The 27,233-nt window shown below is 45.5% G+C and overlaps 1 protein-coding gene across 3 annotated transcripts in view; it reads right to left on the bottom strand.

Moving 5' to 3' along the window:
- LOC140387390 (uveal autoantigen with coiled-coil domains and ankyrin repeats protein-like) overlaps positions 1-27,233 on the bottom strand; it is a 196,602-nt gene that overhangs the window by 34,772 nt on the left and 134,597 nt on the right. For 2 of the 3 annotated variants that reach the window (XM_072470420.1, XM_072470421.1), the window contains exons 9-11: positions 17,578-17,615; positions 5,216-5,323; positions 3,089-3,121 (exon numbers count right to left, since the gene is read on the bottom strand). In XM_072470420.1, the coding sequence (XP_072326521.1) occupies positions 3,089-3,121; positions 5,216-5,323; positions 17,578-17,615 (179 nt within the window). The remainder of the gene's footprint in view (positions 1-3,088; positions 3,122-5,215; positions 5,324-17,577; positions 17,616-27,233) is intronic. The other variant, XM_072470423.1, reaches the window with a different exon arrangement.

Here is a 27,233-nt window from a genome sequence, read left to right as displayed (position 1 = left end):
GTCAAGAGCAGTATTACGGTGGCGGAGAGGATGCTAGATGGGGACTCTTCTTCCGAGGTAGTATGGGCTGAAGTTAGAAACAGGAAAGGAGAGGTCACCCTGTTGGGAGTTTTTTATAGGCCTCCTAATAGTTCTAGGGATGTAGAGGAAAGGATGGCGAAGATGATTCTGGATATGAGCGAAAGTAACAGGCTAGTTATTATGGGAGACTTTAACTTTCCAAATATTGACTGGAAAAGATGTAGTTCGAGTACAATAGATGGGTCGTTTTTTGTACAGTGTGTGCAGGAGGGTTTCCTGAAACAATATGTTGACAGGCCAACAAGAGGCGAGGCCACGTTGGATTTGGTTTTGGGTAATGAACCAGGCCAGGTGTTGGATTTGGAGGTAGGAGAGCACTTTGGGGACAGTGACCACAATTCGGTGACGTTTACGTTAATGATGGAAAGGGATAAGTATACACCGCAGGGCAAGAGTTATAGCTGGGGGAAGGGCAATTATGATGCCATTAGACGTGACTTGGGGGGGATAAGGTGGAGAAGTAGGCTGCAAGTGTTGGGCACACTGGATAAGTGGAGCTTGTTCAAGGATCAGCTACTGCGTGTTCTTGATAAGTATGTACCGGTCAGACAGGGAGGAAGGCGTCGAGCGAGGGAACCGTGGTTTACCAAGGAAGTGGAATCTCTTGTTAAGAGGAAGAAGGAGGCCTATGTGAAGATGAAGTGTGAAGTTTTGGTTGGGGCGATGGATAGTTACAAGGTAGCGAGGAAGGATCTAAAGAGAGAGCTAAGACGAGCAAGGAGGGGACATGAGAAGTATTTGGCAGGAAGGATCAAGGAAAACCCAAAAGCTTTCTATAGGTATGTCAGGAATAAGCGAATGACTAGGGAAAGAGTAGGACCAGTCAAGGACAGGGATGGGAAATTGTGTGTGGAGTCTGAAGAGATAGGCGAGATACTAAATGAATATTTTTCGTCAGTATTCACTCAGGAAAAAGATAATGTTGTGGAGGAGAATGCTGAGCCCCAGGCTAATAGAATAGATGGCATTGAGGTACGTAGGGAAGAGGTGTTGGCAATTCTGGACAGGCTGAAAATAGATAAGTCCCCAGGACCTGATGGGATTTATCCTAGGATTCTCTGGGAGGCCAGGGAAGAGATTGCTGGACCTTTGGCTTTGATTTTTATGTCATCATTGGCTACAGGAATAGTGCCAGAGGACTGGAGGACAGCAAATGTGGTCCCTTTGTTCAAAAAGGGGAGCAGAGACAACCCCGGCAACTATAGACCGGTGAGCCTCACGTCTGTAGTGGGTAAAGTCTTGGAGGGGATTATAAGAGACAAGATTTATAATCATCTAGATAGGAATAATATGATCAGGGATAGTCAGCATGGCTTTGTGAAGGGTAGGTCATGCCTCACAAACCTTATTGAGTTCTTTGAGAAGGTGACTGAACAGGTAGACGAGGGTAGAGCAGTTGATGTGGTGTATATGGATTTCAGCAAAGCGTTTGATAAGGTTCCCCACGGTAGGCTATTGCAAAAAATACGGAGGCTGGGGATTGAGGGTGATTTAGAGATGTGGATCAGAAATTGGCTAGCTGAAAGAAGACAGAGGGTGGTGGTTGATGGGAAATATTCAGAATGGAGTACAGTCACAAGTGGAGTACCACAAGGATCTGTTCTGGGGCCGTTGCTGTTTGTCATTTTTATCAATGACCTAGAGGAAGGCGCAGAAGGGTGGGTGAGTAAATTTGCAGACGATACTAAAGTCGGTGGTGTTGTCGATAGTGTGGAAGGATGTAGCAGGTTACAGAGGGATATAGATAAGCTGCAGAGCTGGGCTGAGAGGTGGCAAATGGAGTTTAATGTAGAGAAGTGTGAGGTGATTCACTTTGGAAGGAATAACAGGAATGCGGAATATTTGGCTAATGGTAAAGTTCTTGAAAGTGTGGATGAGCAGAGGGATCTAGGTGTCCATGTACATAGATCCCTGAAAGTTGCCACCCAGGTTGATAGGGTTGTGAAGAAGGCCTATGGAGTGTTGGCCTTTATTGGTAGAGGGATTGAGTTCCGGTGTCGGGAGGTCATGTTGCAGCTGTACAGAACTCTGGTACGGCCGCATTTGGAGTATTGCGTACAGTTCTGGTCACCGCATTATAGGAAGGACGTGGAGGCTTTGGAGCGGGTGCAGAGGAGATTTACCAGGATGTTGCCTGGTATGGAGGGAAAATCTTATGAGGAAAGGCTGATGGACTTGAGGTTGTTTTCGTTGGAGAGAAGAAGGTTAAGGGGAGACTTAATAGAGGCATACAAAATGATCAGGGGGTTGGATAGGGTGGACAGTGAGAGCCTTCTCCCGCGGATGGAAATGGCTGGCACGAGGGGACATAACTTTAAACTGAGGGGTAATTGATATAGGACAGAGGTCAGAGGTAGGTTCTTTACGCAAAGAGTAGTGAGGCCGTGGAATGCCCTACCTGCTACAGTAGTGAACTCGCCAACATTGAGGGCATTTAAAAGTTTATTGGATAAACATATGGATGATAATGGCATAGTGTAGGTTAGATGGCTTTTGTTTCGGTGCAACATCGTGGGCCGAAGGGCCTGTACTGCGCTGTATTGTTCTATGTTCAGTCAATTTCTAGCTAATACCCAGAACGATAATGCAAAAAAAAAAAAAAAAAAAAACCAAGCAACACTAAAAATTTCAACCTGGCTGAGGAACACAATGCTGCTTGGGGTGTTGGCGCAAGAAACAAAGTCAGGCAGGCCGCAGTAAAATGTTTACGCTTTACTTTCTTCCTATTGAGAGAGGTGACAGCACGAAGCTCAAGACAGAAGAGATAGATTCAAGCACAGTAGCGGTAATTAGTGCAAATTTCTTAAGAGCCTGAAGATTACAGAAAGTTGGAAAGAAAGGGAGAATTAGATTGATCCACAGGATCCTGGAAACAACACATTGAGATGACGACAGTTGGCGAGTCTGGATTTCAACAGAAAAAGAAAATATGGAGGAATGAAGAGAAGGTCGAACAGCTGATTCGCCACTCAGATATTTCATACTGACAATTGAAAAAGGCAATTACCTCATTCTGAAGGTCTCCCACTGCTTTGCACTCCTAGATAACAGGAATAACAGATCTGATTATCAAGTACAATGCACACTTCAATTTGACCATGTTTTCCTCTCGAGCCCTTCACAATAATGTTCTTTGTTGGCTGCGCTTCCAGTAATTAATCAACTGCTGAAAGTTTCTAATTAACTTTGGGATTATTTTATTTTTTTAAATGACCAAAGCAGTTTGGTGAAAACCCAAGGCCCTTAAATGCACGGCCATCAGCAAAGCTGAAAAAGAGTCAGAGAGAAAAGGCACGTCAAGTCAAGGAATGACAACGAGTTGGTGCCAAGCCTCAGCCCATAGATCATTAGAGAGAAGAAAAGACCGGAAGACAAAGGGAACATCCATAACTTTGAAGTCCTGGAAAAGAATGAGTTGCAAGACGGAGGTGGTGTAAAGAACCTCAACTTTAAAACCGAGGACAGAAGCAAAAGGTAAAGCATGTAGGCGATTTTTCTGGAGAAGAGGGGGATAGTGACTTTAGCAGTGAGATCAGGACTTAGAAAGACACACATTTAAAGAAAGACACATGCTCACAAACCCCCCCCCCCCCCCCCCAACCCCCGAGATGAAAAATAATCCGCGTCACAACTGATGATCTTTGGTGCAAAAGCTATTCGATATTCGGAAAAGAGCAAATAAGACACTTGCTGAAAAATTGCACAAAATTATAGCATCGAGACGAACCCCCAAGGTGAAACATTTCAAATTACAACTACTCGCTGACCTGAAGCTGAGAGTAATTTTTTATTATTTTAAATATAGAAACGCATTTCCTGCTCTTAAAAGGCAATTGTTAAACCATAAAGAACTTGCTCAAACGCCTTCACTAATTTAGAAAATGATCATAAAATCTCTTGTATATAACTAAATCCAGAAAAAGGTTTTGTGAAGAGTACTCTCGTGCCAATGACAATGTGCTAAATAATGGATTGGCTTTACAACTGTCATCAGCGGCTTAGATGGAAACGTTGCTGTACAAGGTGTGAGTGGGAGTGAGGAACAATATTCCAGGAAGCAGCAGCTGTAATTATAGAGTGATGGGATTCAAAAGGACACCTGGGTGTCCACTGGCTGGCATGCACATGATGGGCCGAGTGTCCTCCTTCAGTGCTGTAACTTTTCTATGGTTCTATGAGCAGGAATAACTAAGTTTAGAATTAAACTACTCCCATTTGCCACCAGCTGTAAGACATTGTGTGTTTGAAATAGAAATTAGACACAGGGCAAAGATTATTAAAACTAAATTTGGTAAGCAAGAATTGATAGAAAATGATACAAGTTCAGCACCTTCCCCTCATTGGAGTGGAGACAGAACTCCAGTATTGGTGAGTACATAAACTCACACAGGTGTATAACACCGGTCAACAAGGTGCAACATGACGTCCATTAATGCGTCGCCTTTTGAGAGTCCCCCACCTCTTAGAATACATTTTAGTTTCCAAATGCACAGTAATTCCTTGGTGGAAATGGTTACTTTCATTCTGATGTCCATGTAAAATACTTTGCACCTCGCCAAACTGGAACCCTGCCTCTAAAATAAATGTGTTGACAATTTCTGAGTTTGATAATTCAGTTCTATTCTGTTTCCATAGAATAGAATTCGAACCATTGAATTCCGACAGTGCAGGAGTCGGCCATTCAGCCCAGAGTCTGCACCTACCCTCTGAAAAAGCACCCCACCTAGGCCCACTCGTCCTCCTTATCCCCGTAACTGGTCCAGCATCACATTGATCCAAATATTCTCTTCAATTTCAACCCTTCCCCCTCCACAACTTTGCTTGCTTCCTCCTCCAGCCCCACAACCCTCAGATATCTCCTCGCCCCTCCAATTTGTGGCCTACCGTGCCTTCCCAATTTCATCGCACCAACACGGGTGGCCATACCGTGAGCTGCCATGGCCCAAGCTCTGGAATGCCCACCCTTTACCTTTCTGCCTCTCCCACCTCCTTTAAGGTGCGTCTGAATCCTACCTGCCTGACCAAGCCTGCCACAAAACCGCCCATCTGTCTCAGTTTGAAAATGCTCCCGTGAGGCATTTTGGACATCCTGCTTTTGTAAAAGTTTATATTTCCATTCAAGTTGCTTTTGTACCTGGTTCAGTTGCTTCTGAAGTCCGCTGACTCTCTCGAGGAACAGCCTCTGTTCTTGGTGAAGCTTTTTCAACTTGCCTTTGAGTTCTTCATTTTCAGCCTGAAGTTCCTGGACATGCGATGATCACAAATAAATTAAATATTTAGTCTAAACAATGTTCCTACAAAAAAACATAAGCGATTGGGGGCCGGGGGGGGGGGGGGGGATTGGATTTTGTTGCTTACAATTTTCAAGCAGGAAGCCAGCGATTCAATTTACAAGGCCAGCCTTCCCGCTCAAACAGCTTTGGAAACAATGAGATGCAAAGTCAAGGTGGTGTCGACCTGTTCAAGTGGACTCAGGATTCCACAGGACGATTAGGAATTATCCTTCTCAGGGATATTTAGCAATAGGCAATTATTGCTGGCCTCGCCAGTGATGCTTATATCCCAGCAGTTAATTTTTTTTTTTTTTTTAAATGGGAGGGATATTTCCCGTATCCTGGTCAACATTTATCCCTCCGTCAACATCAAAAGTAATCAGGTCATTACAACATTGCTGTTCATGGGAGCTTTCCACCCGCAAGTTGGCTGCCACCATTCTTGCATTAGAATGGTGACTACACTTAAAAGCTTTGGGCGTAGACACTTTGTGATATCGAGGTTGTAATGTGGGAACTGTGGCAGCCAAAAGGTGTACAGTACAGTAAGCACTGACGGACACCAGCCTGATACAATAATTTGCTTTCTAAAAAAAACATATTAGTTGAGGGATTAAAGTCATCAAGAACATTAGGGACAGTACCCCATACTCTTTTCTAAAATAGGACCTGTTGCGTTCACTCGAGGGGGTAGACAAGACCCCAGTGACACCTCAAACAATGCATTGCTCCCTCAGTACGACGTAGGGAGCTTCAAGCCTATTCTGTGCCAGAGTTTCTTGAATGGGACTTGTGAACTCAACCTTCGGACTCAGACCATGACTGAGCCACAGCGGACAATTCCCCCAAAATGTACGAACATACGAATTTGGAACAGAGTGGACCATTCAGCCCATTGAGCCTGCTCCACTGTTCAACAAGCTCATGGCGGATTGGATTGTGGCCTCAACTCCACGTTCCTGCCTACCCCATACACCCTTTAGACTCCCTTGAAAATCAAGAATCGATTTCACTCTCCTTAGAAATATTTAATGAGAGTTCCACAGATTCATGACTGTCTGAGAAAAATAAATTATCAACTCTGTCTTAAATGGGAGACCCTTTATTTTTAAACTGGCTGACCCGTTATTTTTAAATTATATTCCCTCAAGGTCTCTCCCACAAGGGGAAACATCATCACAGTAACCACCCTGTAAAGTTCCCTTGCTAGGATCCCGTACAAGAATGCCAACAATTTGCAATACTGTATGAGGGAAGACTACTAAACTACAGGAAAGGTCATACTGACCAATAGGTATTTTTTTATAGCAAAACAAACTTTAATTTAAACACAGAATTAATCATATTAAGAAAGAAATAGCTTTACAAATAATAGTTAAAACAGTTCTTAAATAAAGGGGGGGGGGGGGGGAGAAAAATACCTTTAAATCACTATCTATACTCCAATTAAGCATCCCAAATAAAGTTCAAATGCCACTTGATAAATAAAGTTATCAGGGTTATTTGCTTCGCTGTGCAGATCTTTGGAGAGACTCCCTTTCAGGAACAACCTGAAAATCCTTCTGTCCTATCGGACATTTCTGTTCAACTTAAAATCCTATGGCAAAAACTGCAAAACTACAGACAGATCAGGCCCCGCCTATTAATTACATCATCTGCATGCCAAGCATAAGGTATTTTCCAGTCTTCTCCCATTTAGATGTCCCGTGACCTGTTTAGTTAGGACTAAACACAATCATTCAAAAATTATCTACATCTCGGGGAATCCCCTAAACATAAATATTCCAAAGGCCATTCATATGTAAACAAGCAAATGGTTAAAATCAACGATTACCTCACTTTTATGAACCCCGTAATCACAGCTTTAGCAGACATACTGCCTGTATGCATTTTAAACCAGCGCTTTTGATAACCTCACTGCAACAAAATATATAACAATTTCTTATATTCATCACATCCTCAGGATCTTATATGTTTCAATAAGGTCACCTCTCATTCTTCTAATTTCCAATAGATACAGGCCCAATCTGACCAAACCTTTCCTTATAGGATAACACCCTCATGCCAGCAATCAGCTGAGTAAACCTTCTCTGAACTGTGTCTAATGCAATTACGTCCTTTCCCAAATAAGGAGTCATACGCAGTGCTCCAGATGACCCTATACAACTGTAGCAAAACATATCTACTTTTATATTCCATTGCTCTTACAATAAACTATAACATTTTATTTACTTTACTAATCACTTGCTATACACCTGCATGCTAACATTTTGCGACTCATGTACCAGGACACCCAGATCCCTCTGTACCTCAGTTCTGCAATCTCTTGCCACTTAAATAATTTACTGCTTTTCTATTCTTCCTGCCAAACTGGACAAGTTCACATTTTCCCCACCTTGTACTCCATCTGCCAAATTTTTGCCATCTGCCACTCACTTAACCCTTTGGAGGTTATCCCTCATAGTACCTTGTACATAATAACATATTAATTCTTGACGTATTTAATTTTTTGAAGAGGGAACAAGGAAGTTAGACAAAGGAGAACCAGTGGATATGATCTATTAATAATAATAATCTTTATTAGTGTCACAAGTAGGCTTACATTAACACTGCAATGAAGTTACTGTGAAAGTCCCCTAGTCGCCACATTCGGATATATTGGGGGAGAATTCAGAATGTCCTAATTACCTAACAGCCACGTCTTTCATGACTTGTGGGAGGAAACCGGAGCACCCGGAGGTAACTCCTAGCAGACACGGGAAGAACGTGCAGACTCCGCACAGACACTGGCCCGAGCCGGGAATCGAACCTGGGACCCTGGAGCTGTGAAGCAACAGTGCTAACCACTGTGCTACTTGGATTTCCAGAAGAACGTTGACAAGGTGCCATACAGGAGGCTGCTAAATTAGATAAGAGCCCATGGTGTTAGGGGCAAGGTACTGGCACGGATAGAGGATTGACTGACTGGCAGAAGGCAGAGAGTGGGGATTAAGGGGATGTTTTCAGGATGACAGCCAGTGACTAGTGGTGTTACCCACAGGTCAGTGTTGGGACCACAACTTTTCACAATATGCATTCATGATCTGGAAGAAGGAACGGAGGTGATTGTTGCTAAGTTTGCAGATGACATAAAGATATGTACCGGGACAGGTTGTATTGAGGAAACAGAGAGGCTGCAGAAGGACTTGGACAGGCTAGGAGAATGGGCAAAGAAGTGGCAGGTGGAATACAATGTGGGAAAGTGTGAGGTTGTGCACTTTGGTATGAAAAATAGAGGCAGAGACTATTTCCCAAATGGGAAACGGCTTCGGAAATCTGAAGCACAAACAGACTTAGGAGTCTCAGCTCAGGATTCTCATTTTGGGCATTTTGCAAATGTACAGACAAATATCAGAAAACCATATGAACAAAGAACACAGGCCCACAATAACCCCAACACCAAGCCCACAACTCAGCCCGCCCCCTTGGAAACCACCCCCTTCCCCAATGCCTTAATGCACCTTAAAGAAGTTGATGTTGGGTGAACATCTGCCGCCCCCCCCCCCCGCCCACGACGAACTTGACCTTCTCCAAGTGCAGGAATTCTGCCAGGTCGCTCACCCACACCCCCGCCTTTGGCAGCTCAGAGTTCCGCCAGATCAACAAAATCCGTGTCCGGTCTATCAGGGAGCTACGGCCAAGGCATCGGCCTCTCTCTCCACCTGGACCCCCGGAGCTCCCGGCACTCCAGATACCGCCACCTCCAGACGCGGGGCCGCTCCTACCCCTAGAATCTTGGACATAACATCCGAGAACCCTTGCCTGAACCCCTTCAGCTTTGGAACAGCCCCAGAACACGTGGACGTAATTCGCAGGCTTCCCCGCACATCCCAATCCTCCACCCCTGCAAAGAAACAGCTCAGCATGGCGGCCGTCATGTGGACCCTATGCACCATCTTAAATTGGATGAGGCTTAACCTCTCGCACCAGGGCTTCCTTCCACGTTTCGGTGCTCACCTCCCAACCCAACTCCTCCTCCCATTTGCGCCCGATCTCCTCCCTCTCCATAAATGTCCGACACTCTTCCCCTCCCGAATGTCAACCTCGGACAACAGTTTATCTCGCAACATCGGAGGACAGCACCGCTCTCCTCACAAAGTCCCTCACCTGCAGGTATCTGAAGCCATTTCCCTTTGCAAACCTGTCCCCTACAAACAAGTCCCTGAAGTGCTCTATCCCCACCCGCTGCCACACCCGGAACATTGCATCCAGCCCCGTCGGCACAAGCCTTTGATTGTCACATATCGGACCTGGGCAGCACTGTCATTTTGACCGCCTGCACGCGCCCAGCCAGTGACAGAGGCAACACCTCCCACCTCTTAAAATCCTCCTTCATTCCCTCCACCAGTTGCGCCAAATTCAATTTATGCACCTGTGCCCAGCCTCACGCCAGCTGTATCCGAGATAGCAAAAACCTGCCTCCCATCAACTGGAACGGCAACTCCCCTAACCTCCTCTCCTGCCCGCAAGAATTAATCGGGAACACCTCACTTTTCCCCATGTTCAATTTATACCCTGAAAACCGGCCGAATTACCTCAGGATCTCCCATGATCCTATCAAAGCAGTCCACCGGGTCCGAAATGTATAACAGAAGATTGGCTGCATACAACAAGACTCTGTGCTCGACCCCACCCTGCTCAGTCCCACTCCAACCCTTCGACGCCCTAAGTGCCATTGCCAACAGCTCTATCGCCAGAGCAAAAACTAACAGGGAAAGTGGTACCTTTACGTATCTGCCCCCCTGGGTCAGCTACAATACTACCAACCTCGAAGGCCACTTTCTTGTTCACCAGCACCGCCAACCCGCTCAACTTCATGTCCAACCCAGAGTGGAACAGCTGCCCCACTCATCCCTTCCTCAGGCACGTCTGATCTCCCAGCTTCAGGTGCATCTTTTGAAGGAACGCAATGTCCACCTTCAAACTCTTCAAGTTGTGAAAACCCCCGACCGTTTAACTGGCCCATTCAACCCCTGCATGTTCCATGTAACCAGTTGGGTCGCGGGGCTCCCTGCCTCCTTTCCCTGCCGATCAGCCATGCCCCTTCTTTAGCCAGCTCCTCCCCTCAGTCCGCGTCTCGCACTTTACCAGGCCCTCCCCAAGTTGTCCGCCGCCATCCCTCCTTAACCAATGCGGCACATCCCCCCCCCCACCCCCCTCTCTGTAGCCAAACAAAAAAAACAACCCATTTCCCCCTCCCGGCAACCCCCCTTTTCTGACTGTTCATCACCACCCCCATGCCTGTCGCCAGCGAGGTCAACCTCATGGTCCCCCACCGACTCTTCCATCTTCTGGATCGCCAGGCTCTTGTGTCTCCTGCATCTGCTCCACCTGCTCGATCGTCGCCCTAAGCGGTTCCACCACCGTAGCCAGGTCCTCTGTGGCCTCCTTCCTCTGCTGCTCAAACTTGTTGTTGAGGAACTCCACCAGCTGCTCTGTAGACCACTGGGTGGGCAGCGCTGCCCCTCCCTACTCTCCGCCATCTTCTCCTGTGTCGCACCACAAATACCCTCTTGCTCAAGCTGCTGGCGAATCTGTGGAACTCTTTGCCGCAGAAGGCTGTGGAGGCCAAATCACTGAGTGTCTTGAAGACAGCGATAGATAGGTTCTTGATTAATAAGGGGATCAGGGGGAGAAGGCAGGAGAATGGGGATGAGGAAAATATCAGCCATGATCGAATGGTGGAGCAGAGGTGATGGGCCGAATGGCCTAATTCTGCTCCCATGTATGGTCTTATATTTCAGAAACAGGAATGAGGAATGGGAGTTTCATTATCAGGCTCTAAATGGCCAAATGTATGCACACGCTGTGACTAGTTTGTCATCTTCAATTGTTCACAAAGCCAAGACATATTGGAGATGTTAGAATGTCTAAATCTGGATCAATTAACAAGCAATTTAGAAACACAATCAGTCAGGAGCAATTTATTCAGAAAATTATATATGCACACACAAAATAACTAATTAGTACTACAACAAACACCCTTCAAGTATCAGTCTGTGGATAAAGGATTTTCTGGAATTCAGCACACATCTGGAAGTGCTACTATTTTTTTTTTTTTAAACAAAGATTTCTACCTGAATTATTAAATTTAAAAAGCTTGCGCTTTTAGAGCACTTGGCTGTATCTCAGTTGAAAATGTTTAGTCATGTAGGTTCCAATCTCACTAAGTGTCGGAGATAGCAACAGTGACAGAAGAATCGTTATAAACACCACCCAGCATGAGTCAAGGTTTAGGATGGAGAATTAAACCAGCATTTGTCTTCGCCAGAACACACTGCCAGTGTATGATTTGCAGAACACGCAAAATGCCTCACAGCGCCAGGGACCCGGGTTCGATTCTGACCTCAGGTGACTGTGCGCAGTCTGCACATCCTCCCCGTGTGGGCTTGGGTTTCCTCCGGGTGCTGCGGTTTCCTCCCACAGTCCAAGTTGTGCAGGTTAGGTGGGTTGACCATACTAAATTGCCCCTTAAGGTGGAATTGCAGGAATAGGGCGCGGGAAATTGGGCCGAGGTAGGGTGGTCCTTCCGAGGGTCGGTGCAAACTCGATGGGCCGAATGGCCTCCTTCTGCACTGTAAATTCTATGATTCTAAATAGTCAACTTGGAGCAGTGAAGGTCGAAGAGGGATTTGATAGAAGTTTTCAAAAATTAGTAAGGAGTTTTGATGAAGGTAAATGAGGAGAAACGGTTTTCACTGGCAGAAGTATTGGCAACCAGGGAACACAAATTTATTGTAATTGCAAACCAGCTGAAAAAGGAAATGAAGAGATATTCCCTTCAACAGGCAGTTATGTTAATCTGGAATATGCTGTCCGAAAGGACGGCAGAAGCAAATCCAATTGTATTGTCAAGAAGGAAATTGGATAAATTGACGGGTAAAGATTTGCGAGGGCCATGGGGAAAAGAGTAGGGGGGGGCGAGCACTTGGATAACTCTACCCAAGAACCACGATAGAAATTCTTGGCCTAATGGCCTCCCTCTGTACTGGACCAGTCTCATTAGTTCCCGTCAGCGATCACTCACTAATTAGCATGGTTAACCACTGAGAAAATCTGTCAGTGATTATGGGTTCCGTGGGTCCTTGCTTGGTTGATGGGCCCGTCCCTAAAGCCGCATCGCTGACCTCAAGACTTAGCAGGTATTTTCTGGAGGTGGGGAATCGGTCCCTGGGCTCTGGATCGCTGGTATTCCTTTCTCAGGCTTCTTTTCCGGGCCACCTCTTGCTGTCGGGTGTCCTCGAAGGAATCTCTTGCCCAGAGTTGGGTTGGTAAAGGACTTGAGTCTTCGAGGTTGAGGCTGAGACCGATTCTTTGGTATTCTCCCGCGAAGGTGTCAAGCATGGCTTGGAGATTCTTTTCAGAGAGTGGAAATGGCGATGTCGTCCGCCTACGTTCCAGAAGCGACGCCAGTGATGATTTCTTCTTGAATTTCATCCAGTTGAGGTTTGAAATGTTTTCCGTCCATCCTGTAGACAATGTCCATTCCACTGGGAAGCTCGCCCTGGACAAGGTGAAGGATGGTGGCGATGAAGATGGAGAAAAGGGGGAGGGTGATGACACATCCCTGCTTGAATCTAGTCTTGACCTCAAAGGTTTCTGTCTTATTTCCATTGGTGAGCACTGTTGCCGACATCTTGTCGTGGTGTCGTTGGAGGAAGTTGATGAATTTCTCTGGGCAGCCGGCCTTTGATAGGGTCTTCTACAGCACTTTCTGATTGACTGAGTCAAAAGCCTTGGTCAGATCGATGAAGACCATGTAGAGTGGTTGATGTTGCTCCTGGCATTTCTCTTGAAGTTACCGAGCAGTGAAAACCATGTCCGCTGTTCCATGGTTAGGTCAGAAGCTACACTGGCCTTCCGGAAGAATTTCTTCAGAGATTGGGAGAAGGTGGCTAGCGAGGATTTGGGGTGCGATGGAGAGTAGGGAGGTTCCTTGTATGACCCACAGTCCGCTTTGTCTCCTTTCTTGACGATGGTGCTCCTGGCTATGCAACAATCAGCAGTGATTGATTGAAGACCCACCCTTCCATACATAGTTTCACTGTTAAAATCAATCCCATTAAAATGCAGTGAAGTATACATGCCAAATGGTGCAGCAAGTCCTTGTGAATCTCCATCACACGACGTCTGTACTCTCCTCAGGTCTCAAGTCATGGTTCTGTTGTTGGACTTCCATGTCGCTCAGAGTTGAGATCAAGCCCCACAACAGCGACCAGAGCACACCTAAGCTGACACTCTGGTGCAGTAGCGGGGGTCCTGCACATGTCTTTTGAATGAAATGTTAAACCAAGTCTGTCTTTTGAATGAAATGTTAAATCAAGTCTACCCCCTCAGGTGAACACAGAAAATCCCATGGTGGGCGGCACGGTGGCGCAGTGGTTAGCACTGCTGCCTCACGGCACCGAGGACCCGGGTTCGATCCCGGCCCGGGTCACTGTCCGTGTGGAGTTTGCACATTCTCCCCGTGTCTGCGTGGGTCTCACCCCCCCCAACTCAAAGATGTGCAGGGTAGGTGATTGGCCACGCTAAATTGCCCTTCATTGGAAAAAACGAAAATCCCATGTTACCAAACTCTGACAAAGAGTCATCGTTGATCTGAAAGGTCAACTGTTTCTCTCCGCAGAGACACTGGAGTATTTCCAGTATTTCCTATTCTTAGCATTTTGTGCTGTTATTTCAGATTTCCAACATCCGCAGCATTTTGCTTTTGCCTTGGAATTTACCGTCAGAAATTCAACATTTATTTCTCTTTTGATACACACCCAAGAGCTGCAACAAACCAAAATAATTCTTATCCGTGGGATGTCTAGAAGTGAGAGATTAAAAACAGTAGCTGTTACTGTTTTTAATCTCTCACTTCTAGACATCCCACGGATAAGAATTATTTTGGTTTGTTGCAGCTCTTGGGTGTGTATCAAAAGAGAAATAAATGTTGAATTTCTGAATTTCTGTTAAATCTCTTTAGAGAACGCATCATGTTAAAACCTTTATAATACGTTGTTCCTTCTGACTCTGCACAGAGCTGGCTTCAGCTTGAAAATGCCTTTGATCTACTTTCTGCGACAGTTCAGGAGCCTGCATAAATACACAGATGCTTATATTTTTTTTTAAAGAAATAACTTCACGTTTAAGGGATTTTTAAAAAAAAATCAAAAGGCCGAAATTTTTCTAATCACACATAAACAAGTTTCAAGTGTCAACATTGATGTATCGATGTTGAACAGGGAAGGAACAAAGCAGTGGACGGTCAGATGACATTTAACGTGGCCTTTCCCCAGCTTCACCCAGGAGCAATGGAAACAGGTCTGCAATATCAATAATTCAGGTTTCTGGTTTCGTGGAAACACAAGTAAAACCGATTCCCTCTGATGGACAACTTTGTCCAAAGTTCATCTCTTTTTAAAATACGTACACATTTTTCATCAAATGCATTCTCCAGTCATTTTAGAGTTTAAAGATTACTATTCTCAAGTTAGTGATACATGTCAGAGAGACTGGCGGGGACCTGTAGAGAGTCAAAAAGGCACCTGACCAACGGGAACCCAACATAATGTGAGCCTCCGTTATCGAAGATTCAAAATTCTACATTTCTGTTGGTTTAGTCCTCCCATTGCTGTTTACTAAAAAAAAAATTCTTCAAATTTAATAAGATTCCTTTGGGAAGTCAACACATAATTTAGGGCAGCACGGTGGCACAGTGGTTAGCACTGCTGCCTCACAGCTCCAGGGTCCCAGGTTCAATTCCAGCCATAGATGACTGTCTGCGTGGAGTTTGTATTTTCCCCCCCCAGTGTCTGCGTGCGTTTCCTTCGGGTGCTCCGGTTTCCTCCCACAGTCCAAAGATGTGGCAGCACGGCAGCACAAGTGGATAGCACTGTGGCTTCACAGCTCCAGGATCCCAGATTCGATTCCCCGCTGGGTCACTGTCTGTGCGGAGTCTGCACGTTCTCCCAGTGTCTGCGTGGGTTTCTTCTGGGTGCTCCGGTTTCCTCCCACAGTCCAAAGACATGCAGGTTAGGTGGATTGGCCATGCTAAATTGCCCCTTAGTGGTTAATATATCTTATGTGTCGCTGCACTATATATCACTTGACAGAACTCAAAAACTGAGCTTCATGCGTGGAGCAAATTGTAGCTTTTTCAGTCGGTTTTCAAGTGTCTCTTGATCAGGTCAGTTTGCTTGCAAATACAGAGTTTTTCTAAAAGTTTGTTTTGTCCAAGCAAATACAGATGACGGAGTTGAATTCAATACAAATTGCAGTTCTTCATGATTTCTTCAAATTAAAATACACAATACAGAGAAGTTGAAAATAGACAAAATGGCGGCTTTCAGAGCAAAGCACAGGAAATATTTAAAGCAATGAAGTAAGACGATTCTGGAATGAATTATTCAAACCGGCACCTATTTTTAAAGTAATTGCTATCATCTTTGATTGGGTCATAATAATTATAGTTCATTTAATTCGATCGAATTTTGATATGGTGTGACTGTGATATTCCGTTCTCACCAAACGTTATCCATTGTGATGAAAACTGGACTAGGAACGCTGCCCAGATTTACATGTGTCCTTGCTTCTGTCCGGTGTTTTAATCTGATCACTCTCATGTTATTACAGCAGTTTTTACTGTCTGTCTTTTTGAACTGTGTGACCTTAATAAACCATTTAAATTCTGAACCATAAACCATTTTGATTCTGAACCACTTCTTCGTTTAAACCTATTATATATTAAAAGTTAGATTTCTATCAATGTCCAAAAGGTTAGGTCAGGTTACTGGGCTACGGGGATAGGGAGGCATGGGCTTAAGTAGGGTGGCTCTTTCCAAGAGCCGGTGCAGAGTCAATGGGTCGAATGGCCTCCTTCTGTACTGTAAATTCTATGATTCTACGATGTCAAGAGGCTTTCAGGGTATGTCCATATCTTGCAAGAAGTTAGTGCTTGAACGCCCATTGTTGCAAATTGAAGCTTTTCCGAAACTGGCATCTGAGCAAATTAGACACAAAACCCAGGGCTGGAGGTGATTCAATACAGAAAATCTAGCTCTTGGAGACAAAACCATCTCAGTGTCACTGATTCCAAAGAAGGTGCGTTTCACCTCATCAACCTTTACCCTTGTTTTGCAACTCTAGTTAAATACCCTTTACTTCCTGTGTTATCTTCTCTGCTTTCATCTCTTAAGCACCCTTATTGAACCTTCAGACCCGTGGTTACTGGTGAAGCCAGACAAGACACAGACCTTTTCTATATTGAGTTTATTGACTTGTTCAGTCTCCGCTCCCCTCCCACTCAACCCAGTGTCCCAGGTATCCCCGATTTATATGTGCCCAAAAGACAATTAATACCCATCATCTGACCCGTTGTCATGTCTGTAGACCGGCTGATATGAACGATAAACTACAGAACATCTAGTTTAAATAATTTATTATGAAACAACTGCGTGGTAAAGATAACTGGAAAAATATAAATAACAAACTAGTAACACTAACTATTATAGAGCTACTGTAAAATATGTCTATCCTCCAACACAATTTATTCCCAACTGCCTCAAGTCACAGAGCCACATGGTAGATGCATATCATCAGACCCGTAACAATGTAATTGACATTAATGAACCTTAAATGTAATTGACAAGGCATGAACAACTTCACCCAGTCATGCATTAACTTGCTTGTACACTCAGTCCCAAGAATAAGGGAAAGACCATGTGTGAAAATCAGTTTAAAAAACATGTACCCTAAGTACTGTGTTGAGGTACCTGCCCATTCACCCTTGCCTTCTGTTGAACAGATTTGGTTTATTTAACATTCCTTTCCCTTCGCGCAACCATCACTCTCATATTTCAGTAACTTAGAAGCAATCTGATAGTGCGTAAAGAAAACAGAAATGTTGGGGCAGCTGCAATCAGAGCTGAGACATCCTAACCGGCCATCGAGATGGAAAAACAATTTCCAAGAGACAATTTCTGTTTATGAATATAATTGAAAAATAAACTACATATTCAGAAGGAGAGAGTAAAAAGGATCAGAAATAAGCTCCAAGGGTGACTCAGGAGTGTTGAGCATTTTTGCACCGAAACACCCAAGTCACAGAGCACCGAGACACAGCTGAGACCGAGGAAGCGACATATTAAAATATGCAGTATTAATTCATATAAACAGAAGTTAGAATCAGAGAATGTCTTACCTGAGACACTTGTTGGGATTTCACACTGGGTTCTCTCACTTTGGGGGGGGGGGAAAGACGAAGAAGAAGAGGAGACAAAATACAGAAAAGACAGAACATTAAAAGCATAATTCTGAACACATTTTCTTCCCAATCCTTATGTTTCAGTTCTCCTTCACCGACTAAATGTTTCAAGAGGTACACTGAGAAAGCAAGTAAGGAATTGTTGATATGACCACATAAAATGTTGCAGCAAATGAAATCACTTTATAAACAAAAACAGAAGAATGCTGTAGTGGCAACAGAGAAGGCTGGAAAAACTCAGGAAGGAAGGGCAGCCTGCATCTGTGGAGACAACAGGCTGTCGATCCTGTGGGGATCATGTTCTTCTTCAGAGCTCTGAAGGTACAAGTTCATCGTGTACAGTGAGCATGCTCAAACTAATGTGATTTGCCGCGTGTACGCAGCAAACAATAAAACCATAGCAGGTTGCAGTAATGAAATAACGTTTGCAGTTTGCAGTGCCGTGCAAAGGGGTGTTTGAAGCCAGCAAAGTTTCCACTGTCTGGCTGTCTAACTGTGAATATAGAACTACATAAAATAGGCGACGGGCCGAATACAGTTTGAGACACACTTCTCGCACCCATGGTAACAACTATTAATGTCATTCTCCCAACGCAGGTCCATGATGGCTGGGGATGGTGCAAGTGGTGAGGATTCCAGTCACATTCAACGTTGAAAAGAGATGTTACTTTTGCACAAAATCCTTGTATACAAAACAAGTTGACCAAAGTCCTTCTGTAAAAAGTAAAACAAACAATGCATCTCCATCACGTGGTTTATAACATGTGACTTTTCAAGCGTGTTACAGCCTCGTCACATAAACCGAGGCACTGTTTATTCAAGTAGCAAGAGCAACATTTGCAGCAAATTCGCTCATGCTAATATTCACTTAATGGCAAAAATACTGGAAATACTAAGTAGGTCAGACGGCATATGTGGGGACTGAAACAGATGGTTAACAAAGAACAAAACAGCACAGTAACAGGCCCTTCGGCCCTCCAGGCCTGTACCGGTCATGACACCACCCATGGCCAAATCCCTCAGCACATTTAACATTTCAGGATGATGACCTTTCGTGAAAGGTGAACGATCATTGACCTGAAACATCAACCTCTGTGGATATTGCAAGAAGTCTTACAACACCAGGTTAAAGTCCAACAGGTTTGTTTCGAATCACTAGCTTTCGGAGCACTGCTCCTTCCTCAGGTGAATGAAGAGGTGGGTTTCAGACAAAGTCAATAACAAACCTGTTGGACTTTAACCTGCTGTTTTAAGACTTCTTACTGTGTTCACCCCAGTCCAACACCGGCATCTCGCATCTGTGGATATTGCCAGACCTGTTGAACATTTACAGCATTTTTTCTGTAGGTGCTGCTTTTGTACCCCATCCGCCTTGTGCTACATTCCATTTCCCTGCCTAATTGCTTGCTGTACCTGCATTCCAATTTTGGGAGATTCAACTACAAGGCCACTCGATCTCTCGGCATTGCAGCATTCTGCAATCGCTCCCTATTTAACTAATGGGACCATAACTACCTGGCTCCCCGGCGACACTCTAGGGGAGTGTCCCAATGAAGCAACAGGGAATCCTTCTTGGGCATTCCCACGCCAGGGTTCACCCAGCAACTGTCCAGAAGGGCTAACTTGCCCTCAACAATTACACTGGGCTGGAAGCCATCCGCCAAAGTGATTTGAATCACTAACTTCAGATGGTTCTGCCAGTTTTACCCTTCTAGTCCTTCTGAACTACAAGGACGAAAAGCCTCGTAACCTCAAAGTAACTGTTTTAAACACCCTGACCGAACCTGCATGGGACACCCCACCTCCTCCCCCCCCCCCCCCCCCCCCCCCAAAACCCAGAGCCAGAGCCCCCCACCTCCCAACCCCCTAAGGGAGCCGCCACGCCAAGGCTGCACCCCACCCCGCCTGCCCCCAAGGGTCAAGCTACACCCAAACCCACTCCCAAGGGGACCCTCCTCCATTCCAACCCCCTATGGTCAAACTCTGCCTGTTCGAACGCTGAACGCCTAATTCCAATAGTCCCTATAAACACCTGCTTCACAGCAGCTAGTGCTTTAAAGGGCGGGGGGCGGGTGGGTCCACCCCCACTGCTTCCGTCTCACCCGGCCTGAGTGAGGAATGTGTCCCTCCGGAGTGGGAATCTTCCAGTGACTGCCACTCAGAGGAGATTGCGAGTCAATGTTCTGCACACCTATTCTTTCTGCCAATCTCACAATTTCCCCCACGGACCAAACTTTTACCCAACCGTTTTATCTACTTATATCCCTATCATCCTTCTCGCGACTTCCTTTCCAACTGATCTTCGTAACAACAGATTTGTCTGCAATACAATTGGTTCCTGGGTCCGAATTATTAACACAGATCATAATCAGTTGAGGTCACTGCGCTGACCCTGTGGCACCCCATTAGTTAAGTTTGTCAACACAAAAAATGGTCAATTTATCCCAACTCGACTTTCATAGAATTTACAATGCAGAAGGAGGCCATTCGACCTATCGAGTCTGCACCGGCCCTTGGAAGGAGCACCCCACTTAAACCCACGCCTCCACCCTATCCCCGTAACGGCACTGAACATTTTTGGACACGAAGGGCAATTTACCATGGCCAATCCACATAATCTACACATCTTTGAACTGTGGGAGGAAACCAGAGCAAACCCACGCAGACACGGGGAGAACGTGCAAACTCCACATAGTGACCCAAGCCAGGAATCGAACCTGGGACCCCTGGAGCTGTGAAGCAACTGTGCTAACCACTGTGCTGCATGATTGACACAAGTGTCAAACGTTCCCCTTTGATAAATTGAATTATTCAGTAACAGCTGCCTCCAAAGTGCATTGATGCAACAATTTACAAAGCATAAAATGTCCAAAGATACGTCAAAGGAGTTCAATCAAACAAAATTTAACACAAAGGAGATACTAGGACAGGTGAACTAAAGTTTGATCAAAGTAGTAGGTTTTACGGAGCGTCCTAAAAGTAGAGGAGAAAGGCAGGGAGATGGAGTGGCTGAAATCTCAGATGTGCAAGAGGCCAGCATTGGCGATGCGCAGATAGCTCGGAGGGTTCAGCAGCTGGAGGAGTTTACAGAGGCAAGGAGTGGGGGCCAGGCAGGAATTTGAAAACAAGGCTGAGAGTTTAAAGATGGACATTGCAGGCTGGGAGCCGGTGTGGGTCAGCAAGCACACGGGCGATGGGTAAACAAGAGCACAAGGCAGACCTCCAGCGGTCAGACGGGTAGGAGAAGAGACACAGACTTACGGCAACTGAGCACCCAAATAAACTGGCAGTGGAAAGGGCCTTTCTCCAAGCAGCCTGCCATGATATGGTGAACGTTTTATTTTTAAATAAATCGTATTACTGCTCCGAAATTAAGATCATGCAGTGTTTTAAGGAGAGGACAACCAGAAGCTTTCACACATGGTCAAAGGGACTCTTTGCTAATGTTGAACATTTTTCAGTGCAACATTGAGCTTTGCATTGGCATCAACTCCAACCAGTCAATTTACACAACAGAAGCCTCTTCAGGAGTCCCAATGAGGCTGGCACCCCAGTGCAATACTGAGGGAGTGCTACATTGCCAGACGTACCAGTGTTTGAATGAGATGTCATTCAGAGGCCCTATCTGCCCTCTCAATCAATAATCCTATAACCATTATTTTGAAAAGAGCAATTAGTCTCTCCAGTGTCCTGGCCAATATATAAACAGAAAACCAGGGTCATTATCACAAAGCTTTAGTGGGACTGTAGACGTGTTGAGATGTTTCCCTTCAACACTAGATTTCAAAAAGTATTTAATTCATTGCCAAGAGATTTGGGACACCCAGAGTTCACGAAACGAAGTTCACATAAATGATAGTTCTCATCATATAACAATGACTGCACTTCATAAAGCAATCTATTATTGAAAGCTAATCCCGTAACAGCCTCCCCGAAAAGGCGCCGGAATGTGGCGACCAGGGGCTTTTCACAGTAACTTCATTTGAAGCCTACTTGTGGCAATAAGCGATTTTCATTTGGCATGCCCTGCGATTTGAGGAGGTCTCATCGTGTTGAAATCCAAGCTCTTTCTTTGTCAATGTATTCCCAACCATCACATTAAATTGTGGTCTAATTAGTTTAATCTTGGAATGAATTGGTCATTCCCCCAGAAATTGGGTTTAAATATACACACATACATGATATACTGTAGCTGTCCATCCCACTGTATTCTGCAGTAATTCTGTAGCAATTTAGGTTAAAATCAGGAGATGGCGCTAAAGAGTTATGGGCAAAGCTCTCCAAGAAAACAGACTTGCCAAATATTTCACTCAATTATTTATTTCAATTACTTCCTCTGAAAACAATTGTAAACTTAAAATCCCCAACAACACACCTCCCAGCGTCCGCTACCCACCCACCCACCCTCCCTCACCCGGCAAACCCCCTCAGCACCCGCCACCATCCCCACCCACCCCTCTCCGCAGCACCCGCCACCACCTGGCAAACGTCCCCCCCCCCCCCCCCCCCAGCCATCACCCACACTCACCCACCCACCCCTCCCCAGCGTCCGTTACCACCCACCCACCCTCTCCCCACCACCCGCCAAAACCCCTCCAGCACCCGCCATCATCCACCCCCACCCACCCCCAGCACCGTCCACCACCAACGCGCCCTCCTCGAAGGGCTTGGGGGGGGGGGGGGGGGGTCTAAAGAAATATTCCACAAGTCTAAAGTAAATATGGATCAATTGCTGCTGCTCAAACAAGTAGCAGCAAAGAACACAAACGAGCGAGATGTTGAGAACCGTACAGCAAGGCTCATCATTCTCCAAATGCTGGGGAAAACTAATGAACTTGACAACCATTTTCTGTTTTTTTATTAGCCACAGACGAGCATACATTTTCAAGTAACTCCCAAAGGAAATATGGACACATGGACGTTGGTGAGAATGGGGTTGACCCATTCAACTCATTAGGATTGAATAGTTGACCAGCAGTTGCATAAAGATCGGTTTTCGGAGCACATGCATTGCATTATAAGGGCCCACTCAGCTCCAACATATCTGTGCTAGGCTATCTAATTAATCTCGCTTCCCCTGCTCTTCCCTCCGAGCCTGGCAAATAATCGATTAAGTTATTCAAATCTAGGGGGCGGCGCAGTGGTGCAGTTGTTAGCACTGCTGCCTCACGGCACTGAGGTCGCAGGTACAATCCCAGCCCTGGGTCACTGTCCGTGGAGTATGCACATTCTCCCCGTGTCTGCGTGGGTTCCATCCCCACAACCCAAATATGTAAATGGATTGCCCACGCCAAATTGCCCTTAATTGGGGGGAGAAAATATTGGGTACTTTAAATCTTTTTTTAAATTCAGAAAGTCCATTAATGTTTTCAGGTCTGCTACTGCAAACATCTTTTTAAAGTTTTTAAACATGGGAAACCAATTTGCACAACAATGTGATAATGCCCACATTCTGATTTTGCGATGCTTATCGAGGGATACACATTGGACAGGACACCAGGGATAGATCGCCTGCACCCCTTCAGTACTGCACTGGTGTGTCAGCCTTAATTTTATGCTCATGTCCTGCAGTGGGACTTGAACTTAGAACCTGCCGATTCAGGGGCGACTGTGCTAGCAGCCACAACTGACGCAGTGCAAGGACATGGACTGCATAAGAAAAATATTGGGAGCAAGTCCACACAGTGGCAAATGTTATAGGCCAAGCAACATGCCCAATCTTAACTTGCTGCCTCCCTGCCAAAGTGCCCAATAGATTTTATTCAATCCTGCAATGAGCTCTTCGGATGAAATTACTGGAGGTGTATGTCATGCGTTGAGGTATAATGAAGGACATACAGGTTCAGAAACAATTCATGAAATTTCCAAAAACGGATGAGAGCAGTTCTGCCATCCACTTTCCGATGGCTTGGCCCCCGAGGCTCCTACCTCCTTGGTGCTCCTCTTTCCAACCATCACATCACCTTTAATTTATTTCCTCTTGGGTATTTTGCCACCTGCACAATTCCCTAGATCAAGCCATCAACCTGGGACTTCCTGCTGAGGGTTTGGAGGCCCTTTGGGTCATATCGCGACTACCCTCTGTTTATTGCCCAGCATCACCCAAAGGACCACTGAGGCACCTGCCCCAGCCCAAACTGCCCAATCCTCTTTTCTCACCAACATTCCCACCAGCCTACTCAAGGACAAGACTTACCAACCTCCTACTCTTCCCATTCATCCTCCAGGACAAAGCAGCCTGCTTGATTGATAGCCCTGCTACCACCTCAAGCATTCACTGCATCAAGTGCACCGTGCCTGCAGTGTGCACCATCCACGAGCTACACTGCAGTACCGTGTCTCGCAAACCCACAAACTCTACCACCTAGAAGGATAAAGACAACAGACACATGGGAAGACCATCACCTGCACATTGCCCTTCAAGTTGTACAATTCTGGATTTGGAATTGGTTCACATCAGTGGGTCAAGATCCTGGAACTCCTTCCCAATCAACACTTTGATGTATTAGCACCACACAGACTGTATCAGTTCAACCCAGCAGCTTCCCACCATTTTCATGAGGGCAACCAGGATTGGGCAATAAATTCTGGCCTTGCCAGCGAAGCCCAGCCACTACTACCGGGTCAAGCTCTGTCAGAGAACCATTCACCATCCCTCCCCATATTTTCCTCCAGAATCTCTGATCACTCATCAACAAGGTCCTCGTCATGTACAACTTTCTTAGCGATCACCGGAATGATCCTGGCCTTGATAGGAACTTGGTTCATGCATGGCAACCTCTTGTTCCCGAAGCGTCATACCGACTGGCATGTCCTCAACACAACTTTTAGATCCTGAAGTAATCGAAAACAAGCAGAAAGGTCTTGTCAAATTAATCCAAACTATAATCCAATGCTGAGACGGCAAGATTAAATTAATTTTGATTATAGGTTAAAGTAGCAAGATTGGAAATTAAAAAATCAAGTACAAGGTAAAAAAAACAGAAAGTGCTCCAATTTGTCTAGAGTGAAATTATTTCTAATTGCAGAAAGAAAAAGTTGTTGTAGCTACAGGAATGGAACAAAGATTCATTCAGCCAGCATCGAGCACATTAACAGAATCTTTTCCTTTAATTAAAGCGATACCAAGTGTTTGGAGTACAAAAATACTCCCCAATTGACATTCATTCAATGGTTACTTAGGAGTATCACAGGCCTGCTTAAGAGACAGAGTACGTTAATTATAGCCTTCAATGTTGGAGCCACCCTCAGGAATTTGTACATAATAGGAGGGTAGGGAGTAATTTCATTTTTAAATAGAATCACTCCACCCTCCATTACATACGGCACTGAAAAAGGCCATTCAGCCCAACTGGTCCATGTTGGTGCTGCTGCTCCACTTATCACTCTGTCAACATGTCCTTCAATTCCTTACCACCTATTGTTTATCTAGCTTCCCCTCAGATGTATCTATGCTATTCCCCTCAACCAGTCCCTGTGGTAGCGAGTTCCACATTCTCTCCACTCTGCAGATAAAGAGGTTTCCCGCAGATTCTCTTTCGGATTGACATTTTCATTATTTCTGATGCCTCGTTTCCTCTATGCTGCAAATATCTTCACTTCGTCTCTCGTATCAGATCTATTCATTATTTTAAAGACCTCGATCGTGTCACCATTCAGCCTTCAATTTTCGACAGTAAAGAGCAGCAGCCTGTTCAGTCCTTCACCACACCCAGTCAGTCATTCATTAGGGGCTGGTTTAGCACAGGGCCTAATCGCTGGCTTTGAAAGCAGACCCAGGCAGGCCAGCAGCATGGTTCAATTCCTGTACCAGCCTCCCCGAACAGGTGCGGGAATGTGGCGACGAGGGGCTTTTCACAGTAACTTCATTTGAAGCCCACTTGTGACAATAAGCGATTTTCATTTTTCATACCTGCGACCACTTCGAGGTATGCACGTATTTTATGCAGTGATGGTGTTAGTGTGTTACACCGATGAAGTTGAAAATATCCGCGAACACCCGCCAGTTGGTCTGCGCAGGATCGGAGTGCACGACCAGGGTCTGCGTCAGGACCCGTTGCTTTCCGAGAGTTCACTTTCAAGAAGGCCGATCTGACTTCGGAAGCTGTGACGCTAGACATGTGTGTGTCCTGAGGCGGCTGAGGCAGTTGACAACTGTTGATGGTTACCTGCTCGAACCAAGCATAGAATGCATGGAGTTCATTGGTTGAAGGATAAATATCGGCACGGACATGAAGGAGAACTCCTGTTCAAAACAATGTCACAGGATATTTTACACCAACCTGAGGGAAGGCGGTTTAACATGTCACCCAAAAGAGCACCTCCAACAGTGCAGCACTCCCTTAATACCTTTGCGAGATTACATGCTCAAGTCTCTGGAGTAGACCGTGAACCCACAACCTTGTGAGACAGTGCTACCCCATTGAGCACTGCTGACAGTTCAATATGGATTCCTGCAGGATTGCAGCGCACCCGGTGAAGATTTTTTGGCAATTTAAGGGTCCAGAATCAAAAGCGTTAATCAACCTTCTTCTCTCTTCCAACGCAGAGAGATGGTTTCACATTCCTGGCATTTTTCTGTTTGTATTTCAGACTTCTACGTTCGGTAGGGCACATTCCAATCCCAGTATTCCAGTACATGGCGTTGAAGCAGAAGGTTAGACGGTCTATTTTCCCAAGACATCAGGGCACCTCATGATTCACAAACAACTGCTTTTTCTCAAGCAATTACGATCCAATTCAGGAGATAAAAACCCATTGTGAATTACACACTGAAGAATACACATGCTTTCACTGTCGCTTTTTATTACAAATGGATAAACCAGGAGAATTCACAAGAATCATTTCCCAATTGGGCTCTTTTGACTGGGTTGCATTTCAGCCAAGCGCCAACGTACTCAGTTGATTCTTGTTCTTTTCAATGGAAAAGAAACGAAGGGTCGACAAGGCCTAGAATCATACAGCACAGAGATGGTACATCGTGCCTCTGCTAGCTCTTTGAAGGATCTGTCCACTTACACACCCCCCCCCCCCCCCCCCCCCCCCCGGAGCACGAAAGATATCATCCAAATAAATATTCAATCCCCGCGCACGCCATCAAAAATCCAGTGTTTCCGGATACTGTAGGTCCAGACACAGTTGGCAACATCACCAACAAGGAAGTTGGGACTTTTTCCCAAGATGTAACTTGTAGATTGCACTGCATGGAGAAGGAGATGCCATAGTTTGTGTTAAATTACAGACACCGACCTCGAACCAGTAAACCCCCCCCACCCCCCCCACCCCCCCACTACACGTCCAACTCTGCCACACAACCTGGACAATAGCAACAGCAACAACTCAAATGCCCTGAAAGTTGTAACGGTGCTCGATGGACATGTTACCAAACAAAATTCGACAGCAAAGCATACAAGGAGATAGTAGCACAGGTGGCCAAAAGATTTGGTTTTAAGGAGCGCCTCAAAAAGTTGGAGAACTAGGTGCAGGTGTGCTTTAATGTTTATCCAGGGTTCTGTGCATCAAATCAGATTGTCATGCATTGCCAGCTTGGTCGGCACGGTAGGGCAGTGAGTTAGCCCTGCTGCCTATGGCGC

This window comes from Scyliorhinus torazame, chromosome 12 (assembly GCF_047496885.1).
Source record: "Scyliorhinus torazame isolate Kashiwa2021f chromosome 12, sScyTor2.1, whole genome shotgun sequence".
Classification (NCBI taxonomy): Eukaryota; Metazoa; Chordata; class Chondrichthyes; order Carcharhiniformes; family Scyliorhinidae; genus Scyliorhinus; species Scyliorhinus torazame.
The sequence above is the reverse complement of the archived record's forward strand: the minus strand, read 5'-3'. Positions and strand labels throughout refer to the sequence as shown.